The sequence below is a fragment of the Xyrauchen texanus genome, chromosome 42 (assembly GCF_025860055.1).
Source record: "Xyrauchen texanus isolate HMW12.3.18 chromosome 42, RBS_HiC_50CHRs, whole genome shotgun sequence".
Taxonomy (NCBI): domain Eukaryota; kingdom Metazoa; phylum Chordata; class Actinopteri; order Cypriniformes; family Catostomidae; genus Xyrauchen; species Xyrauchen texanus.
In genome coordinates this window covers 3,014,729-3,034,929 of record NC_068317.1, presented here as the reverse complement: position 1 = coordinate 3,034,929, position 20,201 = coordinate 3,014,729, and the positions used below count along the sequence as shown (strand labels likewise).

General features: G+C 40.8%; 1 protein-coding gene across 1 annotated transcript in view; it reads left to right on the top strand.

Moving 5' to 3' along the window:
* myo3a (myosin IIIA) overlaps positions 1-20,201 on the top strand; it is a 122,836-nt gene that overhangs the window by 77,239 nt on the left and 25,396 nt on the right. The window contains 11 exon segments of the mRNA XM_052114476.1: positions 580-684; positions 776-859; positions 1,719-1,921; positions 3,074-3,172; positions 3,279-3,393; positions 14,218-14,344; positions 17,091-17,301; positions 17,812-17,959; positions 19,176-19,329; positions 19,670-19,758; positions 19,860-19,989. Coding sequence (XP_051970436.1) covers positions 580-684; positions 776-859; positions 1,719-1,921; positions 3,074-3,172; positions 3,279-3,393; positions 14,218-14,344; positions 17,091-17,301; positions 17,812-17,959; positions 19,176-19,329; positions 19,670-19,758; positions 19,860-19,989 — 1,465 coding nt within the window.

Sequence of the window (20,201 nt, the reverse complement as noted above, 5' to 3'; positions counted from 1 at the left end):
ACTCCTTCTCTGTCTTTCTTTCTTTCCTGTCTGTCCATTTCTGTCTTACCTGTCCATCATTATCAGTTCTGCGTCATTGTGTCCTCTGCGGTGTTCATTTCCCTTTTCCCTTTTCCGTCTTCATTTGAATCTAGATGATAAGTGGTGTTAACTAAGGCAAGCATTGCTATTATTATTGCTCATACAGAGGTGTGGGGATTTGAACAAGCCTTGCTACATTTTATTGCAAAATATTCAAGTGTATACAAATAAAGAAGTAGTTTGAGAGTGTAGAGAGACCAAATTGATTGTGTCATTCACAATTCATCATTGGAACGAGCAGTTGCTGCAGAGCTCTTTTGGCGCACTTTCTCCGATTGGTTGGTTTTTCCCTTCAGGTTCATGGGTAGTGTAATTATTCAGCACAAATTCTGCCATTTAACAACCACATTGTGATGCTGAGGGCATCGTGTCAGTGAGTTTCACATGAAGAAACATCACTCAGATACTCTTCATAAAATGTAAAGATCTAGTGTTGTCTTAGATACGTAGTCATCAAATTATTCAAACATTAAAATCAATCTTTCTTGTATCTGACAGCATTCGAAGATGTACATTGGAGCCAAAAGAACGTCAAATCCTCCACACATATATGCAGTTGCAGACATCGCATATCAGTCCATGGTGTCCTATAATTCTGATCAGGTACAGTGCATTCCTCTCAGAGCTGCTTGTGTGTATTAGTCAAGCTCATGTAATACAGTGGTCTAAACTGTGCTTAGCTCTCTGTGTACAGTGCATTGTCATCAGTGGAGAAAGTGGAGCTGGAAAAACAGAGAGTGCTCACCTGTTAGTCCAACAGCTCACAGTCCTCGGAAAGGTACAATCTTAAATCTTCTCACTTCTTGAGCTCTTAAAGGTGCATTAAGTATTTTTTCCCCGATAAAAAAGTTTTACTCCTAAAGAAATGAATTGTAATTTTGAAACATATGTATAAAATCATGAGCACTCACATGAGATGAGGACTTATAAAAGCTGTTTAATTCTACATGGGGCGGGGGTTCCCTCATGGGGGCTGCCATTTTAGGATCACATGACCAGCAGAATACTACTCGCTTAATCTCAGTAACTGCCCTGTTATTGGACACTTTCACTCTTGGATTAAATGAATCATGGCTGATTGTTAATACATTTCTACAATGGCATCAGTAACTGAAAACTACTGATTTTAAATAAGCTGCTTTATCAGGCCACTGATAAAAACAGGTTACAATTCTGTTTGGTGCCACAGAAATGACACATTGCACCATAAAACATCAACAACAACAACAAAGTGTTGAATGAGTTTTATCAATACTGTACACATTTTGATTTTAATTGGATGCTCCTGTTGAATTTATAGAAAATGACTAATCTGATTTAGTAAACAAGCTTTTGAAGGGATGGCATTTAATGCAATCCCATAATATAGGATAAGGAGAAAATTCCTTTTTCCAAACAGAAAGGTTTTGATAGCCCCACAGAGCCACTTTGTTTTATAATGTTAGGTAAAATCAACTTACAAATGGCTTTATTTGCAAAGTTGATCTTGCATATTATACTGCGATATAATAAATTATTTTAGCATGGACAAAATTACATATCAGCTTCAACATCATATCATTTACATCATATTTCGAGATCATCATAAAGTAGCTCTCCAGATGTGGTTGTGACAGTCTTTGTCATTTCTGTTCCAGGCCAACAATCGAACCCTCCAGGAGAAGATTTTGTTAGTCAATAGTCTAGTAGAAGCCTTTGGAAACGCCTGTACTGTGATCAATGATAACTCTAGTCGCTTTGGTAAATATCTGGAGATGAAGTTTACCTCCGGGGGAATGGTGGTGGGAGCTCAGATCTCAGAATACCTACTGGAGAAATCGAGAGTCGTACACCAAGCTGGGTAAGAGTCCACACATACTGCTGCCAAATTCAACCTGAAGATACTGATTTTTTTTTGATCAATGACAATTTCTTTGGGTGACTTATCCATAGAATCTTTAAACAGAAATGTATCTTGTGTTTTTTGTTTTTTTTTTTTTTGTTTTGTAAGTTTGTTTCAAATTATCCTGATGTACAAAACAGCTTAAGCTGGTTTCTGGTCAGACTAGTCTGTATTGATGGTTTAAGAGGGGTTTTGGGGCACTTCTGGATACTGGTCAGGTTGAAAGACCAGCTGGTTGACCAGCTAAAGCAACTGAAAACCACTTTGGCTAGGATGGGGGGGACAAGCCAGACCAAATAAGATCAGCAAACCATATTTGTCTAGTTTAAGAAGTTTTTGTTTTCAAGAGGGTAGACCAAAAGAAGACAAAAACTGGCCATATTGTGAATGACACTAGTTTGAGTAGGTACTTTTTTTGTCTTCATTACATTTAAGAAAGGGAAATTACCTAATTTCCCTTTCTTAAATGTAATGAAGATGTAATAAAAAAAGAAATAGAAAAGTGGTCATATATTTTAAGGTGGAAGCAAAATGTTACTTTTCCTCCTGAAACTGAAACAATCAACTAGCAAATATGTCATATATACATTAAACAGAATAATCTTTTTGACCTTATGCTACATGGTAAGGTATAAAGATTATCAAATGCAAAGCAAAGTGAGTAATTCGGGTGTACAACTGTGATATTCTGGTCTCTAAATATGGCTCAAGTCCCTCTCGCAATGTGAGTCCATGGCTGTCAAACGATGAAACTGCTGAAAAATCCCCATGTAAAACAGTTAAAGGATGGGCAAGCAAGGAGGAGGTGAGAACCGGCTTGTCAACATAAATTATATTTTAATGAGAAACTTAAACCAAAAGCACAAACATAAACACACATGACGGACATGCCCGTAATTCTCTCTCTCTCTAACCATCTTCACCGGCTGCCTTTATCCCTCGCGCGCCTCATCAGGCCGATTGGGGACCGGGCGCGTGATATTCCGACCCGGCCCCGCCCCCCTCCGCTCCACACCCCAATACTTGCAAGCACTACTATTGAAGTAAAATTAGTAAACAAAGGGAATGATCTTGTTGTAAGTAACACCTCTAATTGCTTTCTTTCTTCAGAGGGGAACGTAACTTTCACATTTTTTACTATATCTACGCCGGTCTGGCAGAGAGGAAGAAACTCGGCAACTACAAGCTGTCAGAGAGCAAAACTCCAAAGTGAGTTCCAGGGTTCCTGATAACAGCCTGCTGTTTTATCTGTATCTTCCTCTGGCATCCTTATTTCAGTCTATCTGATCCTCCTCTTTGTCTTCCTCAATTCCAGGTATCTCCACAATGAGAATGTTAAATTAGTGCCTGACATTGTGGGGAGTGCCTTCTATAAGGAGCAGTTTGAGGCAGTGGAACAGTGTTTTAAAGTCATCGGCTTCACCCTAGAGGTACACCACAATCATGAACAATTTCAAGAGAAAACATATTTTTGAAAATATATAAACAAAACCAAAAATGGTTTTTATAACCTCATACCCCGAATCTTCCTACGAAATCGAAGAGCAAACGGATGTGATGTCATTTAGATAAATCTGGCCAAAAATAACTTGTTTTTTCGGTGTTTTGTAATAGTTCGCCATCGCAAACTTTCAGAAAAACTTCATATTGGCTGCTAAACACCTTCTTACTTCCATTGGTCCACGTCATTGGGAGGTGTGGCCTTGAGCTCCACCTACCTTGAGGCCGACAACTAATTCCCGTTCAGTCATTTAAGATCAATAAACATGAACACTCCGGCATTATTAGCCGTTATTAGCGCGTTATTAGCGAGCTGGTGCAAATTCACAGACATCTATACGATTGTTCTCTTAGAGACGTTTTCCAAGAACATATAGTGAGTTTTTTTGTTTGTTTGTTTGTTTCATTAGTCTACAAAAATAATAAAATCTACTCAAATACTCTAAGTGCCCATTCACTCTGTTTTTTGATGTGCTGCTTTACTCATGTGCTGTCTGCAGCGAAAGCCCTTCACACATCTGCCATATAATAAGATATTAGTGAGATATGCCTCTAATCATCAATGCTTTGTCTGCATTCCACCCATTAACACTCTTTTGTACACCCATCTTTGCAATGGTATCAGTGTCATCACGAATTACAATAGCAGAGTTATTACAACTGGCGCATATTATGGCCATGTATAGCATGTTAGCGCACTAGCCCCATGAATGCAAAAGGTAAACATGACAAATTACACATGATCTACTGCATATATGTTACTTTAAATAATCTTCGTGTAGATCTAATTGATCTTGTGTAGCGAACACACCCACACAAGATGAGACAGTCACAATGTTGGATGAAAACTGCGGAGCCATGAAAGACTCGAGGGATGGAGCCCTGAAAGACTCGAGGGATGGAGCCCTGAAAGACTCGAGAGGCGAAGCCGTGAGAGGCTTGAGGGGTGGAGCCATGAAAGACTCGAGGAATGGAGCCTTGAGAGACTCGAGAGGCGAAGCCGTGAGAGGCTTGAGGGGTGGAGCCATGAAAGACTCGAGGGATGGAGCCTTGAGAGACTCGAGAGGCGAAGCCGTGAGAGGCTTGAGGGGTGGAGCCATGAAAGACTCGAGGGATGGAGCCTTGAGAGACTCGAGAGGCGAAGCCGTGAGAGGCTTGAGGGGTGGAGCCATGAAAGACTCGAGGGATGGAGCCCTGAGAGACTCGAGAGGCGAAGCCGTGAGAGGCTTGAAGGGTGGAGCCATGAAAGACTCTAGGGATGGAGCCCTGAGAGACTCGAGAGGCGAAGCCATGAGAGGCTTGAGGGGTGGAGCCATGAAAGACTCGAGGGATGGAGCCTTGAGAGACTCGAGAGGCGAAGCCGTGAGATGCTTGAGGGGTGGAGCCATGAAAGACTCGAGGGATGGAGCCTTGAGAGACTCGAGAGGCGAAGCCGTGAGAGGCTTGAGGGGTGGAGCCATGAAAGACTCGAGGGATGGAGCCCTGAGAGACTCGAGAGGCGAAGCCGTGAGAGGCTTGAGGGGTGGAGCCCTGGGAGGCTCGTGAGGAGGAGCCCTAGGAGGCTCGTGAGGGGCCCTTGGAGACTCGTGAGGCGGAGCCCGGGAGGGCTCAGAGGGGCTGAGAGCAGAACCCGGCAGAGCCGTGGGAGACTCTGAGGGCGGAGCAGAACCCGGCAGAGCCGTGGGAGACCCTGAGGGCAGAGCAGAGGTCTGCAGAGCCGTGGGAGACTCTGCGGGACCCTCTGCGGTCTTGAGCACAAGACGAGACTGGGGAGAAGGGGCCCTCTTCCTTCTCTTACGTCTTCGGCCAACAGGGGACGTGGCCATGGGGACGGTCGAGGCTACAGGCCCTGGCTCGCTGACCGTGGCAGACATGGGCGCTGGCTCGTTGGCCGTGGCGGGCATGGGCGCTGGCTCGTTGGCCGTGGCGGGCATGGGCGCTGGCTCGCTGGCCGTGGCGGGCATGGGCGCTGGCTCGCTGGCCGTGGCGGGCTTCGAGGCTGGGGCCGTGACAGGCCTCGTGACTGGGGCCGTGTCAGGCTTAGGGACTGGGGCCGTGTCAGGCTTAGGGACTGGGGCCGTGTCAGGCTTAGGGACGGGGGCCGTGACAGGCTTCGAGACGGGGGCCGTGACAGGCTTCGAGACGGGGGCCGTGGTAGGCTTCGAGACGGGGGCCGTGGTAGGCTTCGAGACGGGGGCCGTGGTGTGGAGCGCTGGTTCAGTGTCTGCCTCCCCCACAGTGAACGAGGAACCAGAGTACAGTAGGGCGAGGTCAATAAACTGAGCCAGGTTAAGGGGGCAGCGACCACCAGGCATTAATGATGAGGTTGGCTCATTCAGACCACATTGAAAAATGGTCTTCAGAGCCACCTCATTAAAATTCACCTGGTACGCCAGGACACAAAAATCCATAATATAAGCCTCCACGGTTTGGCTCCCCTGACGCAAACCCAGGAGTTGGGCCGCTGGGTCCATAATGCCGAGGGCGGGGTTATGGGTTACACAACCGCTGCCTCGCATAAAAACCCCTTGGTCAGCGTCTGAAGAGCCGTAAAACCTCTCCGGGGGTGGAGAGCTTACGGCGCTCAAAAACGCATGGGAAGCATAAACGGGCTCAGGGGCAGACACAGGTGACGCAGGGTGACAAAAATCAAAAATCGCACGTACCTGCTGGCCCTGGGCTGTGAGCGCGCGATCATGCTTCCACACCGTAGCTCCTCGCGCTGAATGTGACGTGTTCCTCCGCTCTATTGAGCCGCCGAATCCTTATGCTGGGCATTGTGACTGTCAACGGTGAGGTTGGTTATTCTGTAGCTAACACACCCACACAAGATGAGACAGTCACAATGTTGGATGAAAACTGCTTTATTAATAAAAGGCAGTCCAGACAAAAGTACAAACAAGGGGCAAATCCAATGAAGAGTAGTCGTGGGAAGCGTAGGGTCAAAAGCCGGGAATCAAAGATATAACAAGGGGAAGATCCAATGAGGGAGGTGAACGATAGCGGGGAAAACAGTTAACAAGTAGGGCGATGAACTAGACGAGACTAGCGGGAACAAAGACAGGGAAACGAGAGGAAAAGGGAGTTGGCAAGCTAAGAGGTAATCAAACAGAGGGGTGGTCAAAACTAGACGAGACTAGCAGGGCAACGATACGGGGAACTAAATACAATAACCAACGGATTCAAACGGAGGGATAGTGTATTTATAGGGGCGAGTGCAGGTGTAGACAATGACAGGTGACGAGACGAGTGCAGGTGTAACTAATGTGTGGGGACAAGAAGCGCGTGAGTGCAGGTGTAAACAATGTGTGAAGATAGGAAGCGCGTGAGTGCAAGTGGTCATAACGTTCAGGCTGATTGAGGCGAGTGCGCCAGAGGGAGGAGATATTTTACGAACAAGAGAGCCCGGGGAAGCATAGTGGGCGTGAGGGCTCGAGCGAGCAATGCGAGCGTCCGAACTCGAAGGGGGCGGAACGAGCGAGTAAGCACAAGGGAGTGCGCGTGTGTGAGAAGGGAGATAGTGTGCGTGTGTGAGGAAGCGGAGATGGGGCAGAGGAATGGGGTTCGTGACATCTTGTGTGAATTGTATTCAAAGAATGAGGCATGAAGTCATTTATAGCACATTTAAATGTCACATTAGTTGATGTTTTACATGCATATTTTAATGTTCCACTAAACACCTCTCCCATCGGTGTGGCCGGTGTCTTAATGTTTCGCAAGAAGTATGTCGCTGCTCAGCATTTGTGCCATTTTTGGTAAGCTGCCTAATACCACAAAGTCATTTTGACTTGACTCTTAGTTTGTAAAAACAAAAACAAAATTGCAGCAGGAAACACTGACAAAGTATTTTAGTAGTGTTGCAACCTCGAATCAGCGAAAAATGCACATTCAGGAACCGAAAGTCATGAAAATCATACGGTTCCGGTGTTTTTATTTATTTTTATAAATGCAACCATTTCTGTTAAAAACTGACTCTCAATATCAGCCCTAATGGGGCAAGACAATTGGCAGGCTTAAAAGTAGAAACGTGAAGCCCGTATTTTTGTTCAAAGTCTAATTTAATTAATTCTGACAAAAAAAGTGTTAATCAAGCTGTAATATTTTCCAAATCGTCCTTGTAGTGTGGGACGATGGTTTTATTCAGATTAACTTCTGAATTTGTATTATGGATGTAGTTTCTGTTGGTGGAGTTTGCTCCATGTAAACAGTACTTTATAGATAGTTGAGTCACGTGTTTTTCTTTGCAGATATTGTGGAAAAAGTATTTTATTTTCTAGAGTTATTGGCTTTATGTTGTCATGACAGCTGTTGAATGTGATTTTGCACAGACAGGGTTATATACTGATTTATAATTTTTTAATTCATGATTTTATCTACTTTCACATGTAACAGTGTGTATTTACTATTTATTCAGTGCAATGTCTAGCCCCACAGACTTTCATTATAAGTGCATTACTGTACATGCAATTTTTCTTAGATTTTACAAACTGGGATGATTCACAGTTAATGCCTGTGGTATCGACAACATGCCACAAATGCCATAGAGCTTAACTTCTATTGAACCTGGGACATTCCAGAATCTGCTGATCTGTAAAGAACATCATGTACCATAAAAACTCTTTAATCTCCAAAGAATCATGTTCACCCAAAATGGTTCTTGATTAAAAAAAAAAAGTGTTCTTTGCTACAAAGAACTGTTAAAAAAAAATTCATTTGTACACTTCTCAATTTACATATCGACTAACGTCACTTATCAGCTATACACTCACCTAAAGGATTATTAGGAACACCTGTTCAATTTCTCATTAATGCAATTATCTAATCAACCAATCACATGGCAGTTACTTCAATGCATTTAGGGGTGTGGTCCTGGTCAAGACAATCTCCTGAACTCCAAACTGAATGTCAGAATGGGAAAGAAAGGTGATTTAAGCAATTTTGAGCATGGCATGGTTGTTGGTGCCAGACGGGCCGGTCTGAGTATTTCACAATCTGCTCAGTTACTGGGATTTTCACGCACAACCATTTCTAGGGTTTACAAAGAATGGTGTGAAAAGGGAAAACATCCAGTATGCGGCAGTCCTGTGGGCGAAAATGCCTTGTTGATGCTAGAGGTCAGAAGAGAATGGGCCGACTGATTCAAGCTGATAGAAGAGCAACTTTGCCTGAAATAACCACTCGTTACAACCGAGGTATGCAGCAAAACATTTGTGAAGCCACAACACGCACAACCTTGAGGCCGATGGGCTACAACAGCAGAAGACCCCACCGGGTACCACTCATCTCCACTACAAATAGGAAAAAGAGGCTACAATTTGCAAGAGCTCACCAAAATTGGACAGTTGAAGACTGGAAAAATGTTGCCTGGTCTGATGAGTCTCGATTTCTGTTGAGACATTCAGATGGTAGAGTCAGAATTTGGCGTAAACAGAATGAGAACATGGATCCATCATGCCTTGTTACCACTGTGCAGGCTGCTGGTGGTGGTGTAATGGTGTGGGGGATGTTTTCTTGGCACACTTTAGGCCCCTTAGTGCCAATTGGGCATCGTTTAAATGCCACGGCCTGCCTGAGCATTGTTTCTGACCATGTCCATCCCTTTATGGCCACCATGTACCCATCCTCTGATGGCTACTTCCAGCAGGATAATGCACCATGTCACAAAGCTCGAATCATTTCAAATTGGTTTCTTGAACATGACAATGAGTTCACTGTACTAAAATGGCCCCCACAGTCACCAGATCTCAACCCAATAGAGCATCTTTGGGATGTGGTGGAACGGGAGCTTCGTGCCTTGGATGTGCATCCCACAAATCTCCATCAACTGCAAGATGCTATCCTATCAATATGGGCCAACATTTCTAAAGAATGCTTTCAGCACCTTGTTGAATCAATGCCACGTAGAATTAAGGCAGTTCTGAAGGCGAAAGGCGGTCAAACACAGTATTAGTATGGTGTTCCTAATAATCCTTTAGGTGAGTGTTCATTAAATGTTCAGTACAGAATACTTTTTCTTCACATAATTATTCAGTATAGAGGTGAAAGCGCTGTCATGACACCAAGATAAAAAAAAGAAATTTCAAAGGGGTTGAAATATTCTTAGATGAAGAAATAATGAAGTGTAATATAGGCAGGAAGAACACTGATGCTCAGTGACCGTGAGAACACCCTGCCTGTCCATTCAGCTTCAGTGCTCTGAACATTGTTGATGGTCTGTGTGGAAGGTTATGTAGAAGTCGTGACCAAGTGCTCTAATGCCATCAGTCTCCACAATTAGCATCAGTTGAATCAATGAGGCATGCTGGAATACTTTACCAGCACATAGTTCGTCTCGATGGCCACATCCAACTTTAACATTAGCACAATGTGAAATATGATATCACTCAAACATGACACAGTCCTATGAAACATTATAAATGATTTAATCGAGTCTCCATCACTCACAAACTACTGTATTTATGTGTGTTTTGATCAGTATATTTAATAACTTATTTTTATGCTCAATGAATATAAGTCAATGATTTTATATTGTACCACTTTTTTTTTATTTATAGTTTGAAAATTTCACAAGTTTTTCTTTTTTTCATCACACTTTTCAATAATGTTTATCCATTAACATTAGTTAACGAATACACACTAAAATATTAACAATATTTTTACTGTACTTATTTTTTCTTGGTTAATGTTAATTCCAAAAATGTAAAAGTACAGTGCATCTGGAAAGTATTCACAGCGCTTCACTTTTTCCACATTTTGTTATGTTACAGCCTTATTCCAAAATGTATTAAATTCATTATTTTCCTCAAAATTCTACAAACAATACCCCATAATGACAACGTGAAAGAAGTTTGTTTGACATCGTTGCAAATTTATAAAAAATAAAAAACGAAAAAACACCAATTACAGCCTCAAGTCTTTTTATGTATGATGCTACAAGCTTGGCACACCTATTTTTGGGCAGTTTCTCCCATTCTTCTTTGCAGATCCTCTCAAGCTCCATCAGGTTGGATGGGGAGCGTCGGTGCACAGCCATTTTCAGATCTCTCCAGAGATGTTCAATCGGGTTCAAGTCTGGGCTCTGGCTGGGCCACTCAAGGACATTCACAGAGTTGTCCCGTAGCCACTCCTTTGTTATCTTGGCTGTGTGCTCAGGGTCGTTGTCCTGTTGGAAGATGAACCTTCACCCCAGTCTGAGGTCCAGAGTGCTCTGGAGCAGGTTTTCATCAAGGATGTCTCTGTACATTGCTGCATTCATCTTTCCCTCAATCCTGACTAGTCTCCCAGTTCCTGCTGCTGAAAAACATCCCCACAGCATGATGCTGCCACCACCATGCTTCACTGTAGGGATGGTATTGGCCAGGTGATGAGTGGTGCCTGGTTTTCTCCAGACGTGACGCTTGCCATTCAGGCCAAAGAGTTCAATCTCTGTTTCATCAGACCAGATAATTTTGTTTCTCATGGTCAGAGTCCTTTAGGTGCCTTTTGGCAAACTCCAGGCGGGCTGTCATGTTCCTTTTACTGAGGAGTGGCTTCCGTCTGGCCACTCTACCATACTGGCCTGATTGGTGGAGTGCTGCAGAGATGGTTGTTCTTCTGGAAGGTTCTCCTCTCTCCACAGAGAAACACTGGATCTCTGTCAGAGCGACCATCGGGTTCTTGGTCACCTCCCTGACTAAGGCCCTTCTCCCCCGATCGCTCAGTTTGGTCGGGCGGCCAGCTCTAGGAAGAGTCCTGGTGGTTCCAATCTTCTTCCATTTACAGATGATGGAGGCGCTTGTGCTCATTGGGACCTCCAATGCTGAATAAAATGTTCTGTAACCTTCCCCAGATCTGTGCCTCGATACAATCCTGTCTTGGAGGTCCACAGACAATTTCTTGGACTTCATGGCTTGGTTTGTGCTCGGACATGCACGGTTAACTGTGGGACCTTATATAGACAGGTGTGTGCCTTTCCAAATCATGTCCAATCAACTGAATTTACCACAGGTGGACTCCAATCAAGTTCTAGAAACATCTCAAGGATGATCAGTGGAAACAGGATGCACCTGAGCTCAATTTTGAGTGTCATGGCAAAGGCTGTGAATACTTATGCACATGTGATTTTCTTTTCTTATTTTATTTTTAATAAATGTGCAAATATTTCAAACAAACTTCTTTCACGTTGTCATTTTGGGGTATTGTTTGTAGAATTTTGAGGAAAATAATGAATTTAATCCATTTTGGAACAAGGTTGTGAATACTTTCTAGATGCACTGTACATATTATTAACAATGAGCTAACATTTTATTACGGCTTTTATATATCTTGTTTAATGTTATTTTATAAATTATCAATGGTTCATCTTTAGTTTATAATGATTAACTAATGTTAACATATTTACATGTTTAAGGTTCTATTTTCATGACTGCACTAGGCGCAACGCTACACCCAATGACCGCTGTCTTATCCAGTTTTTGTGAGAGCGCTAATTGTATGGGTGTGCTTGCGCTATCTGTGGGTGTATGTGCGCAAATTGTGGGTGTTTTGAATGTTAAATAGGTGGCACTAATAGGTCATTGTGCTAACATCTGAGAACGTCTGCTATCAGCATTAAGTCTAAAATCAGTTGCAAACTCGTGCAAACATTTGTATTTTTGTTAACGAAAATATTTTTTTAATTGCTAATTTTCATCCCTGTGATCATTTTGGTTATTGATATTAACCATGTTTCCCAATGCATTATTGGATGAGTAGTTCAATCCCTCGTAAAAGACATTACACATGCAGTTTTGTACCTTTTGTATTTTGTTATATTTTCATACATTTTCAAAAAACTGTCACGTTTAATCTCGGTGCTGGATGTTTCATGTTTTATAACCTTTTATTGCAGCTTTTCAAATCCCTATGAAATACTAAAATACGGGAACAATAATTCTCCCAACCAGGGCCGCTAATTAAGTGGGTGGTCACTGTTGTGCTGTACAGTTCTAAACTACAAAAGGCAGGCCAATATAGTGGCTGCAATCTTTTAGAGTGATGAAATGTTAATGTCCTCCAAGGACTTATTCTGCCTCGTAAGAGACAGGAGTACTCACAGGCCTGTGAGTGACATTAGTTTGACTGCCTTGACATTACAGAACACGGTATTCTCTAGGGACTCCACATAATCGAACAGACAGTTATGGCAATGTGCTGCTAGTTTTGAGCTGCTGTGCTACATCTGCAGAAATATCAAGCACAAGTCATTCTTCTGGCCTAGAAAACCGGAACAGGTCATTGCTGATGCGCAGCACCTTTTTGATTCTGTCTTTTTGAAAAAATCTAATAAAAATGTTTGTGTTGTTATTTAAGGAAGTATTTTTAGATCTAACCTTTCAGAGCTATGCTCTGGTCCAGCCCAGGCACATCATTATAACTTTATTATGTAAACTATGGCAAGAAAATGAACAGAATGGAATTTCAGAGCTGATGTTAGATAGCTTGCATGAGAGCATCTCTTTCATTTTTATATATTTTAATCTTAAATTTTAAAATGCTCATACTGATTTCTGAAATGTATCAGATATGATGGTATGTAATAGAGTGAGATAAGCCAACAAATACCACAAAACATCACAGAATTGATTAATCAATTCAAATTATTAGTGTTGATAATTAGTAATAAATAAAAACGAATTAGTTAATACTATTAATTACAATAATTAGTGATGTTTGTGCTGTTGTTTTACCACAATGATGACACTTCCTGTTGGATGATGTTATTAGGGAACTAAAGGTTTTTATTATTATTATTTATAAAGGGATATTACAAAAGACTAACCGGATGTAAAGTTATATTGAAGATGTGTAAAAAAAATTATAAATTGATTGATTCATTCTTTGATAAATAAAAGCGTATTTCAAAGAAAACCTGTTTTGTTTGAAACATTTCGAATTAGAAAAATAAAAAAAACACAATTTTGAATATTTATTCATTTCAGAAGTTGCTGTTTTTCATTTGAGATGTTTGTGCAGACTTTGCAACATTTGGTCAAACCAAATTAGGTAGATGATCTAAAAGCAGATGCTATTAACACTCTGGTGCAAATAATGGTATATGCTATTTACACCCCAGAGCAAATCAGGGCTGGATTGGTAATCAAGCATACCGGGCATTTTGCCGGTGAGCCGACACACTTTGGGGCCGATGAGGGGCGGACTGGCCATCGGGGGATTCGGGACTAATCTGAAATGAGCCGCCTTGTTATGTGGAATGGGCCACAAAATGTCGCCACGATATACAGAAAAGGACAGCGACCAACTTTTGGGCCAGTTTTTATGTAAAATCCCGGGCCGATTTCTCTTCCCATTCCACCCCTGGTGTAAATAATGTTAGATACTAATTAAACCTTCTGCACATACTGTCAAATACTATTGGGGTGAAAATAGCTGCACTGTGTGGCAGATGCTATTTACAGCACGGTGCAAATAGTCTCTCTGTTTAAAATTCACACCTATGTTCTTTTAATTGTGATATTTTTGATATTATGAGAAAACCAAATGATATGATTTTTATCTTATACAATTGTGAGTTTTTCATCCATTGTCTTCCAGTTGGAAGTATTTCAATATATGAAGAAATAAATGATAGGGACATGAAAATGTACTGCATAACAGAATGACCCAAACATATCAATTATCATCAATATTATTTGACATTATCATATCAAATTATTTGTAATGTTATTGATGTGTTCATACAACATTAGTGTATTTGTTTGTCATGATTTCTGCAGGAGCTCGGGAGTGTTTATAGTATATTAGCTGGGATCCTAAATGCAGGCGATGTTGAGTTCATGTCGGTCACATCTGAGCATCAGACTGACAGAAGCAACATTTCCAACATGCCAGTATTAGAGAGCGGTAAGTAAGCACTAGTGTGTTTAGCATAACAAAACCTTTTGATGTGAGCCTGAGCAGTTATATCATCACTCATGGATGATGTGTGTTTCTGTTTATATAATTGTGCAGAGTCACATTAAACCCTGGGCGAATCCTGATTCATATCCCTGATGAAAAATAAATAACATATTTAAACCAGTCTAAAGTGGTTTGCAGGAGGTAGCTCAACTCCTATCTGTTTTCCACTGGTTTGGCTAGTCTGTTTTCACTTCTTAGCTAATCAGGATGGGAGACCAAATGAACACCAGTTTGGGCAGTTTGAAAGACCTGATAAACAACTATAGGCCTGTTTTAGCATTCATTTTAGCAGGGACAATAATCAGTCTACAGAATATTGCATTCCATGTTGGGATTAGTGATCACTCTGTTCATTTCATACAGTTTTGACATAGAATGCCATCGGATTAAGTCAAAAATCTTGTTTCTGAGGTATGCATTCGTGCATGTTCTTTGGGCTAATGTGTAATTTTATGACATGCTAGTACAGGTGAAACTCGAAAAATTTGAATATCGTGCAAAAGTTCATTAATTTCAGTAATTCAACTTAAAAGGTGAAACTAATATATTATATAGACTCATTACAAGCAAAGAAAGATATTTCAAGCCTTTATTTGATATAATTTTGATGATTATGGCTTACAGCTTATGAAAACCCCAAATTCAGAATCTCAGAAAATTAGAATATTGTGAAAAGGTTCAGTATTGTAGTCTCAAAGTGTCACACTCTAATCAGCTAAACACCTGCAAAGGATTCCTGAGCCTTTAAATGGTCTCTCAGTCTGGTTCAGTTGAATTCACAATCATGGGGAAGACTGCTGACCTGACAGTTGTGCAGAAAACCATCATTGATACCCTCCACAAGGAGGGAAAGCCTCAAAAGGTAATTGCAAAAGAAGTTGGATGTTCTCAAAGTGCTGTATCAAAGCACATTAATAGAAAGTTAAGTGGAAGGGAAAAGTGTGGAAGAAAAAGGTGCACAAGCAGCAGGGATGACCGTAGCCTGGAGAGGATTGTCAGGAAAAGGCCATTCAGATGTGTGGGGGAGCTTCACAAGAAGTGGACTGAGGCTGGAGTTACTGCATCAAGAGCCACCACACACAGACTGGTCCTGGACATGGGCTTCAAATGTCAAACGTCTTACCTGGGCTAAAGAAAAAAAGAACTGGTCTGTTGCTCAGTGGTCCAAAGTCCTCTTTTCTGATGAGAGCAAATTTTGCATCTCATTTGGAAACCAAGGTCCCAGAGTCTGGAGGAAGAATGGAGAGGCACACAATCCAAGATGCTTGAAGTCCAGTGTGAAGTTTCCACAGTCTGTGTTGGTTTGGGGAGCCATGTCATCGGCTGGTGTTGGTCCACTGTGCTTTATTAAGTCCAGAGTCAACGCAGCCGTCTACCGGGACATTTTAGAGCACTTCATGCTTCCTTCAGCAGACAAGCTTTATGGAGATGCTGACTTCATTTTCCAGCAGGACTTGGCACCTGCCCACACTGCCAAAAGTACCAAAACCTGGTTCAATGATCATGGTATTACTGTGCTTGATTGGCCAGCAAACTCGCCTGACCTGAACCCCATAGAGAATCTATGGGGCATTGCTAAGAGAAAGATGAGAGACATGAGACCAAACAATGCAGAAGAGCTGAAGGCGCTATTGAAGCATCTTGGTCTTCCATAACACCTCAGCAGTGCCACAGGCTGATAGCATCCATGCCACGCCGCATTGAGGCAGTAATTAATGCAAAAGGGGCCCAAACCAAGTACTGAGTACATATGCATGATTATACTTTTCAGAGGGCCGACATTTCTGTATTTAAAATCCTTTTTTTATTGATTTCATGTAATATTCTAATTTTCTGAGATTCTGAATTTGGGGTTTTCATAAGCTGTAAGCCATAATCATCAAAATTATATCAAATAAAGGCTTGAAATATCTTACTTTGCTTGTAATGAGTCTATATAATATATTAGTTTCACCTTTTAAGTTGAATTACTGAAATTAATGAACTTTTGCATGATATTCTAATTTTTCGAGTTTCACCTGTATGTCCAAATAATGGTGTACTAGCTTACTACACCCTTAAAAGTATATACTTTACCATTAACAGTGCAGTACTAACTTTTCAATCATATTAGTATACAAATTGATCTGTTGCCCCTATATATAAATATTTTGGGCATGTTGGCATGTCCTGTTGTGTGACTGACATGCTATACAGAAACTATTTTAAACATTACTGACTACTTTGAAGATGCTATATTCATATTTCAATTTCTATTATTCCATAGTTGTGATGACTTTACTATTATCCTAAAATGTGAAGAAAAGAAAAAAAAATAATAATAATAACGAGTTGGTGTTTCAAAACTTTTGACCGGTAGTGTATATTGATTTATTCTTATGCATGTTTTAATAACATACTACTCCACATATCCACACATTACATGACTACATTAATATTTGTAATTATAAAACTGTATTTGTCACACCACAGAACCATTTTAAATGAATATGTGAAGGCAAGAAGTTGATTAAAATGTCAAAATAAATGGTGAACAGTCACAGGACCTATATACAAGTATAAACGTTCATTAATACATTCATAGTAACTTAACCATTATTAAAAAAAGGTAATGGACATGTTATGGATCAAATACTCTTAGATAGCTAAACGTATTGTTTTGATAAATTACATGTGTTTGTGTGTGCAGCTGCGTCGCTGCTGTGTATCTGTGCAGACGAGCTGCAAGAAGCCCTGACCTCTCACTGTGTGGTCATGCGGGGTGAAACCATCGTCCGGCCGAATACAGTAGAGAGGGCCACTGAGGTGCGGGACGCCATGGGCAAAGCCCTGTACGGACGCCTGTTCGGCTGGATAGTCAACCGCATCAACTCCCTTTTGAAACCAGACAACCAATCAGAGTGAGAGAAATAAAGAAAGAGTGAAATAAGTCCCAAATCACAAATGAGATCTTCATTATTTCTCAATTGTTTCTCCTAGATAGCAGTAAGATTTAACAGAGCTTCAACAAGGATCTCAACAATGCCAAACTGTGCTCACATTTGCCATGATCCCAAAGTTTGCAATTCAAGTCAAAAATGTCAATGTGAACGCAAACATTTCTCATCAAAAGATCTGAGCTATGCTGTTCATATTTAAACTATAGTTCTATGCTCTTTGTCATCTCACTTAAATCTATTTGTATTTCTCATGAGGACTTGAAATTGATACAAAAAAAATATGGGCAATAAAATTGTTCTCTGGGTTGATATGAAGTCCCCCAATTCATTAGCTACCAGGGCAAAATTGTTTAACTGTAAAGATGTTTAAATAACGAGAGCTTGTTTGTCAACTGACGTCTAATGCTCTTTAATATTAGACTACACATTTAATAAATCAAAATAATCATTCAATCCTTAATTTCTCCCCAGGGGGGAAGAAAAGGGTCTGAACATCGGCATCCTGGACATTTTCGGCTTTGAGAACTTTAAGAGGAACTCTTTTGAGCAGCTGTGCATCAACATAGCCAATGAGCAGATCCAATTCTACTTCAACCAGCACATATTCGACTGGGAGCAGGTACATCATTCAGCCACAAATAGTTTGGGAGCTTTTCTAAGCCTTATGGGAGCCTTTTTAAGAATTGTTTTTATTGTTCCTCCTCCATAAAACCTTATATCCATCTAAATGGTGGTAACACATTTATCATTTATCCTTTCACAGGGTTGTGAGTGAGGGGGGAGGGGAGGAAATTCACCATTTTGTTTTTACTCAGACAAGCGTGGCAATTCCCCAGACTGACTAGGCTGACTGTAGCCTTGAGGGGAAAAATTATTTGGTGCATCTAAACGTTTGAGAGTAACCCACATTAGTGCCTTCATAAATCATCTGAAACAAGGGTTACGTCAGGAGACGCTGACTTTACTTTGGTGCCTTTATGGCTGAATGAAAATGCTGCTTTTGGTAAATGTGCAATGACATGTCATTTACATTGAGACTTTACTGTGGTTCAGCTGATCCACACATGACTTTTCATATACTGTATATATAATGTATACATATATAAATATGTCCAGGTCACATTTCATTCATAATTTTTTAATAAAAATGATTTATGGGGAATACAAAAAAATAGAAAATACTCAAAAGCAAAACAGGTTCATTGAATTACAGAGAATTTGGAGCAAAATCTGTTTAATTGTCACGCAATTATAACAACAATAAAAAGTAAGAATAGCTGTAATTTTCACACTTTCTCTGTTATTCCAATGTCCTGTGTCATTTTGAATTGCTATTCTTTTTTTTTGCATCGCCTGAGGCACATATCTCAGGCGCTTGTTCCCTCAGCGCTGTTTGACATTACCTGAGGCTACAAACTCTATTAAACACCAGAGATTAGATATCTTGGACATACCTCCGTGAATGTATGTGCTTCTCCAGTAAAATAAATGAATAAATATGTGTATGTGTTTATTGTCAATTTATGAACTTGGCAGTTTATAGAAGGGACACAAGAGACACATTTATTCTCCGGATTGAATTTGTGCTCACAGGAAGTCATGATGCAGCAACAGGAAGTGCCTGACTCTTTAAGAGGTTACAGAGCTCCAGGTGTCGACAGCACAGTTCAACAGTGTCGTAGGGAACTCACAAATGTAGTCTGATTATGCACATTTTCAAATGTAATGTAATCGGATTACATCAGTAATCACAAGTAATGTAATCTGATTACGTAATCCAGATTACATGTAATATATTTCTGTGAGGTGAGAAAATCTCTTTGGTTACTCTGCAGGATGAGTATCTGAATGAAGATGTGGACGCTCGAATGATTGAGTATGAAGACAACCGGCCGCTGCTGGACCTGTTCCTTCAGAAGCCCATGGGCATGTTGTCTCTACTGGATGAAGAGAGCCGCTTTCCACAGGCAACTGACCAGACCCTTGTTGGCAAGTTCCTCCTCAGATTCTGAGATTCACCATCCAAACTTCTCCCTGAAACATCATAGAGCTTGTAGCTTTAGCTTTGGTGTATGATGACCAGGGCCAGTTGAGTGTGATCAAACATTAACTGCTGATCTACTGAAGTTTACAACAGTTTTCTCCTGAGGATGCTCTCAAGGGAGTCTGTGACTGATAGCCATGTATTACAACATACAAAGACCAGACGCATAGTTAGCTGATTTTCCATGAATTGTCTTTTTTTTGCTTTAAATATGTGAATGAAACAGCATTTTAAATGAATTGATGCATTTTAAATGAATAAGAAAGCCCCTTTTGTTCAATTCAGAGAAATTTGGGGACAACTTAAAATCTAAAAACTTCTGGAGACCAAAGAGGGTTGATCTTGGCTTTGGGATCCATCACTATGCTGGCAAGGTAGAAATGTTATAGATTTATGATCTTCTTTAACTTACTAAAAGAACAGAACTATGAAGAACTATGGGATGTTGTTTTGACCATGTTTCCTGCATATTTAGGTGATCTATAATGCAAGTGGGTTTCTGGCTAAGAACAGAGATGCTCTTCCCGCTGATATTGTTCTACTTCTGAGGTCCTCAGAGAATGAATTAATCCGTAAACTGGTTACCCACCCGCTCACTAAAACAGGTATGAGATCATTTTCTAAACATAGAATGCTTCAGAGCATGCTGTTTAAATGCTTTTCTTTGTCTTTTTGTATACTGATATTATTATATTATGTTGCCAAATACACACGCATATATGCACATGCTGACATACATATACTGTACAGTATAAGTGAACAGTGTACCTTTAGTCTTGTTTAATTCATGGTCTCTGTGTGAGATATCATTTTCAAA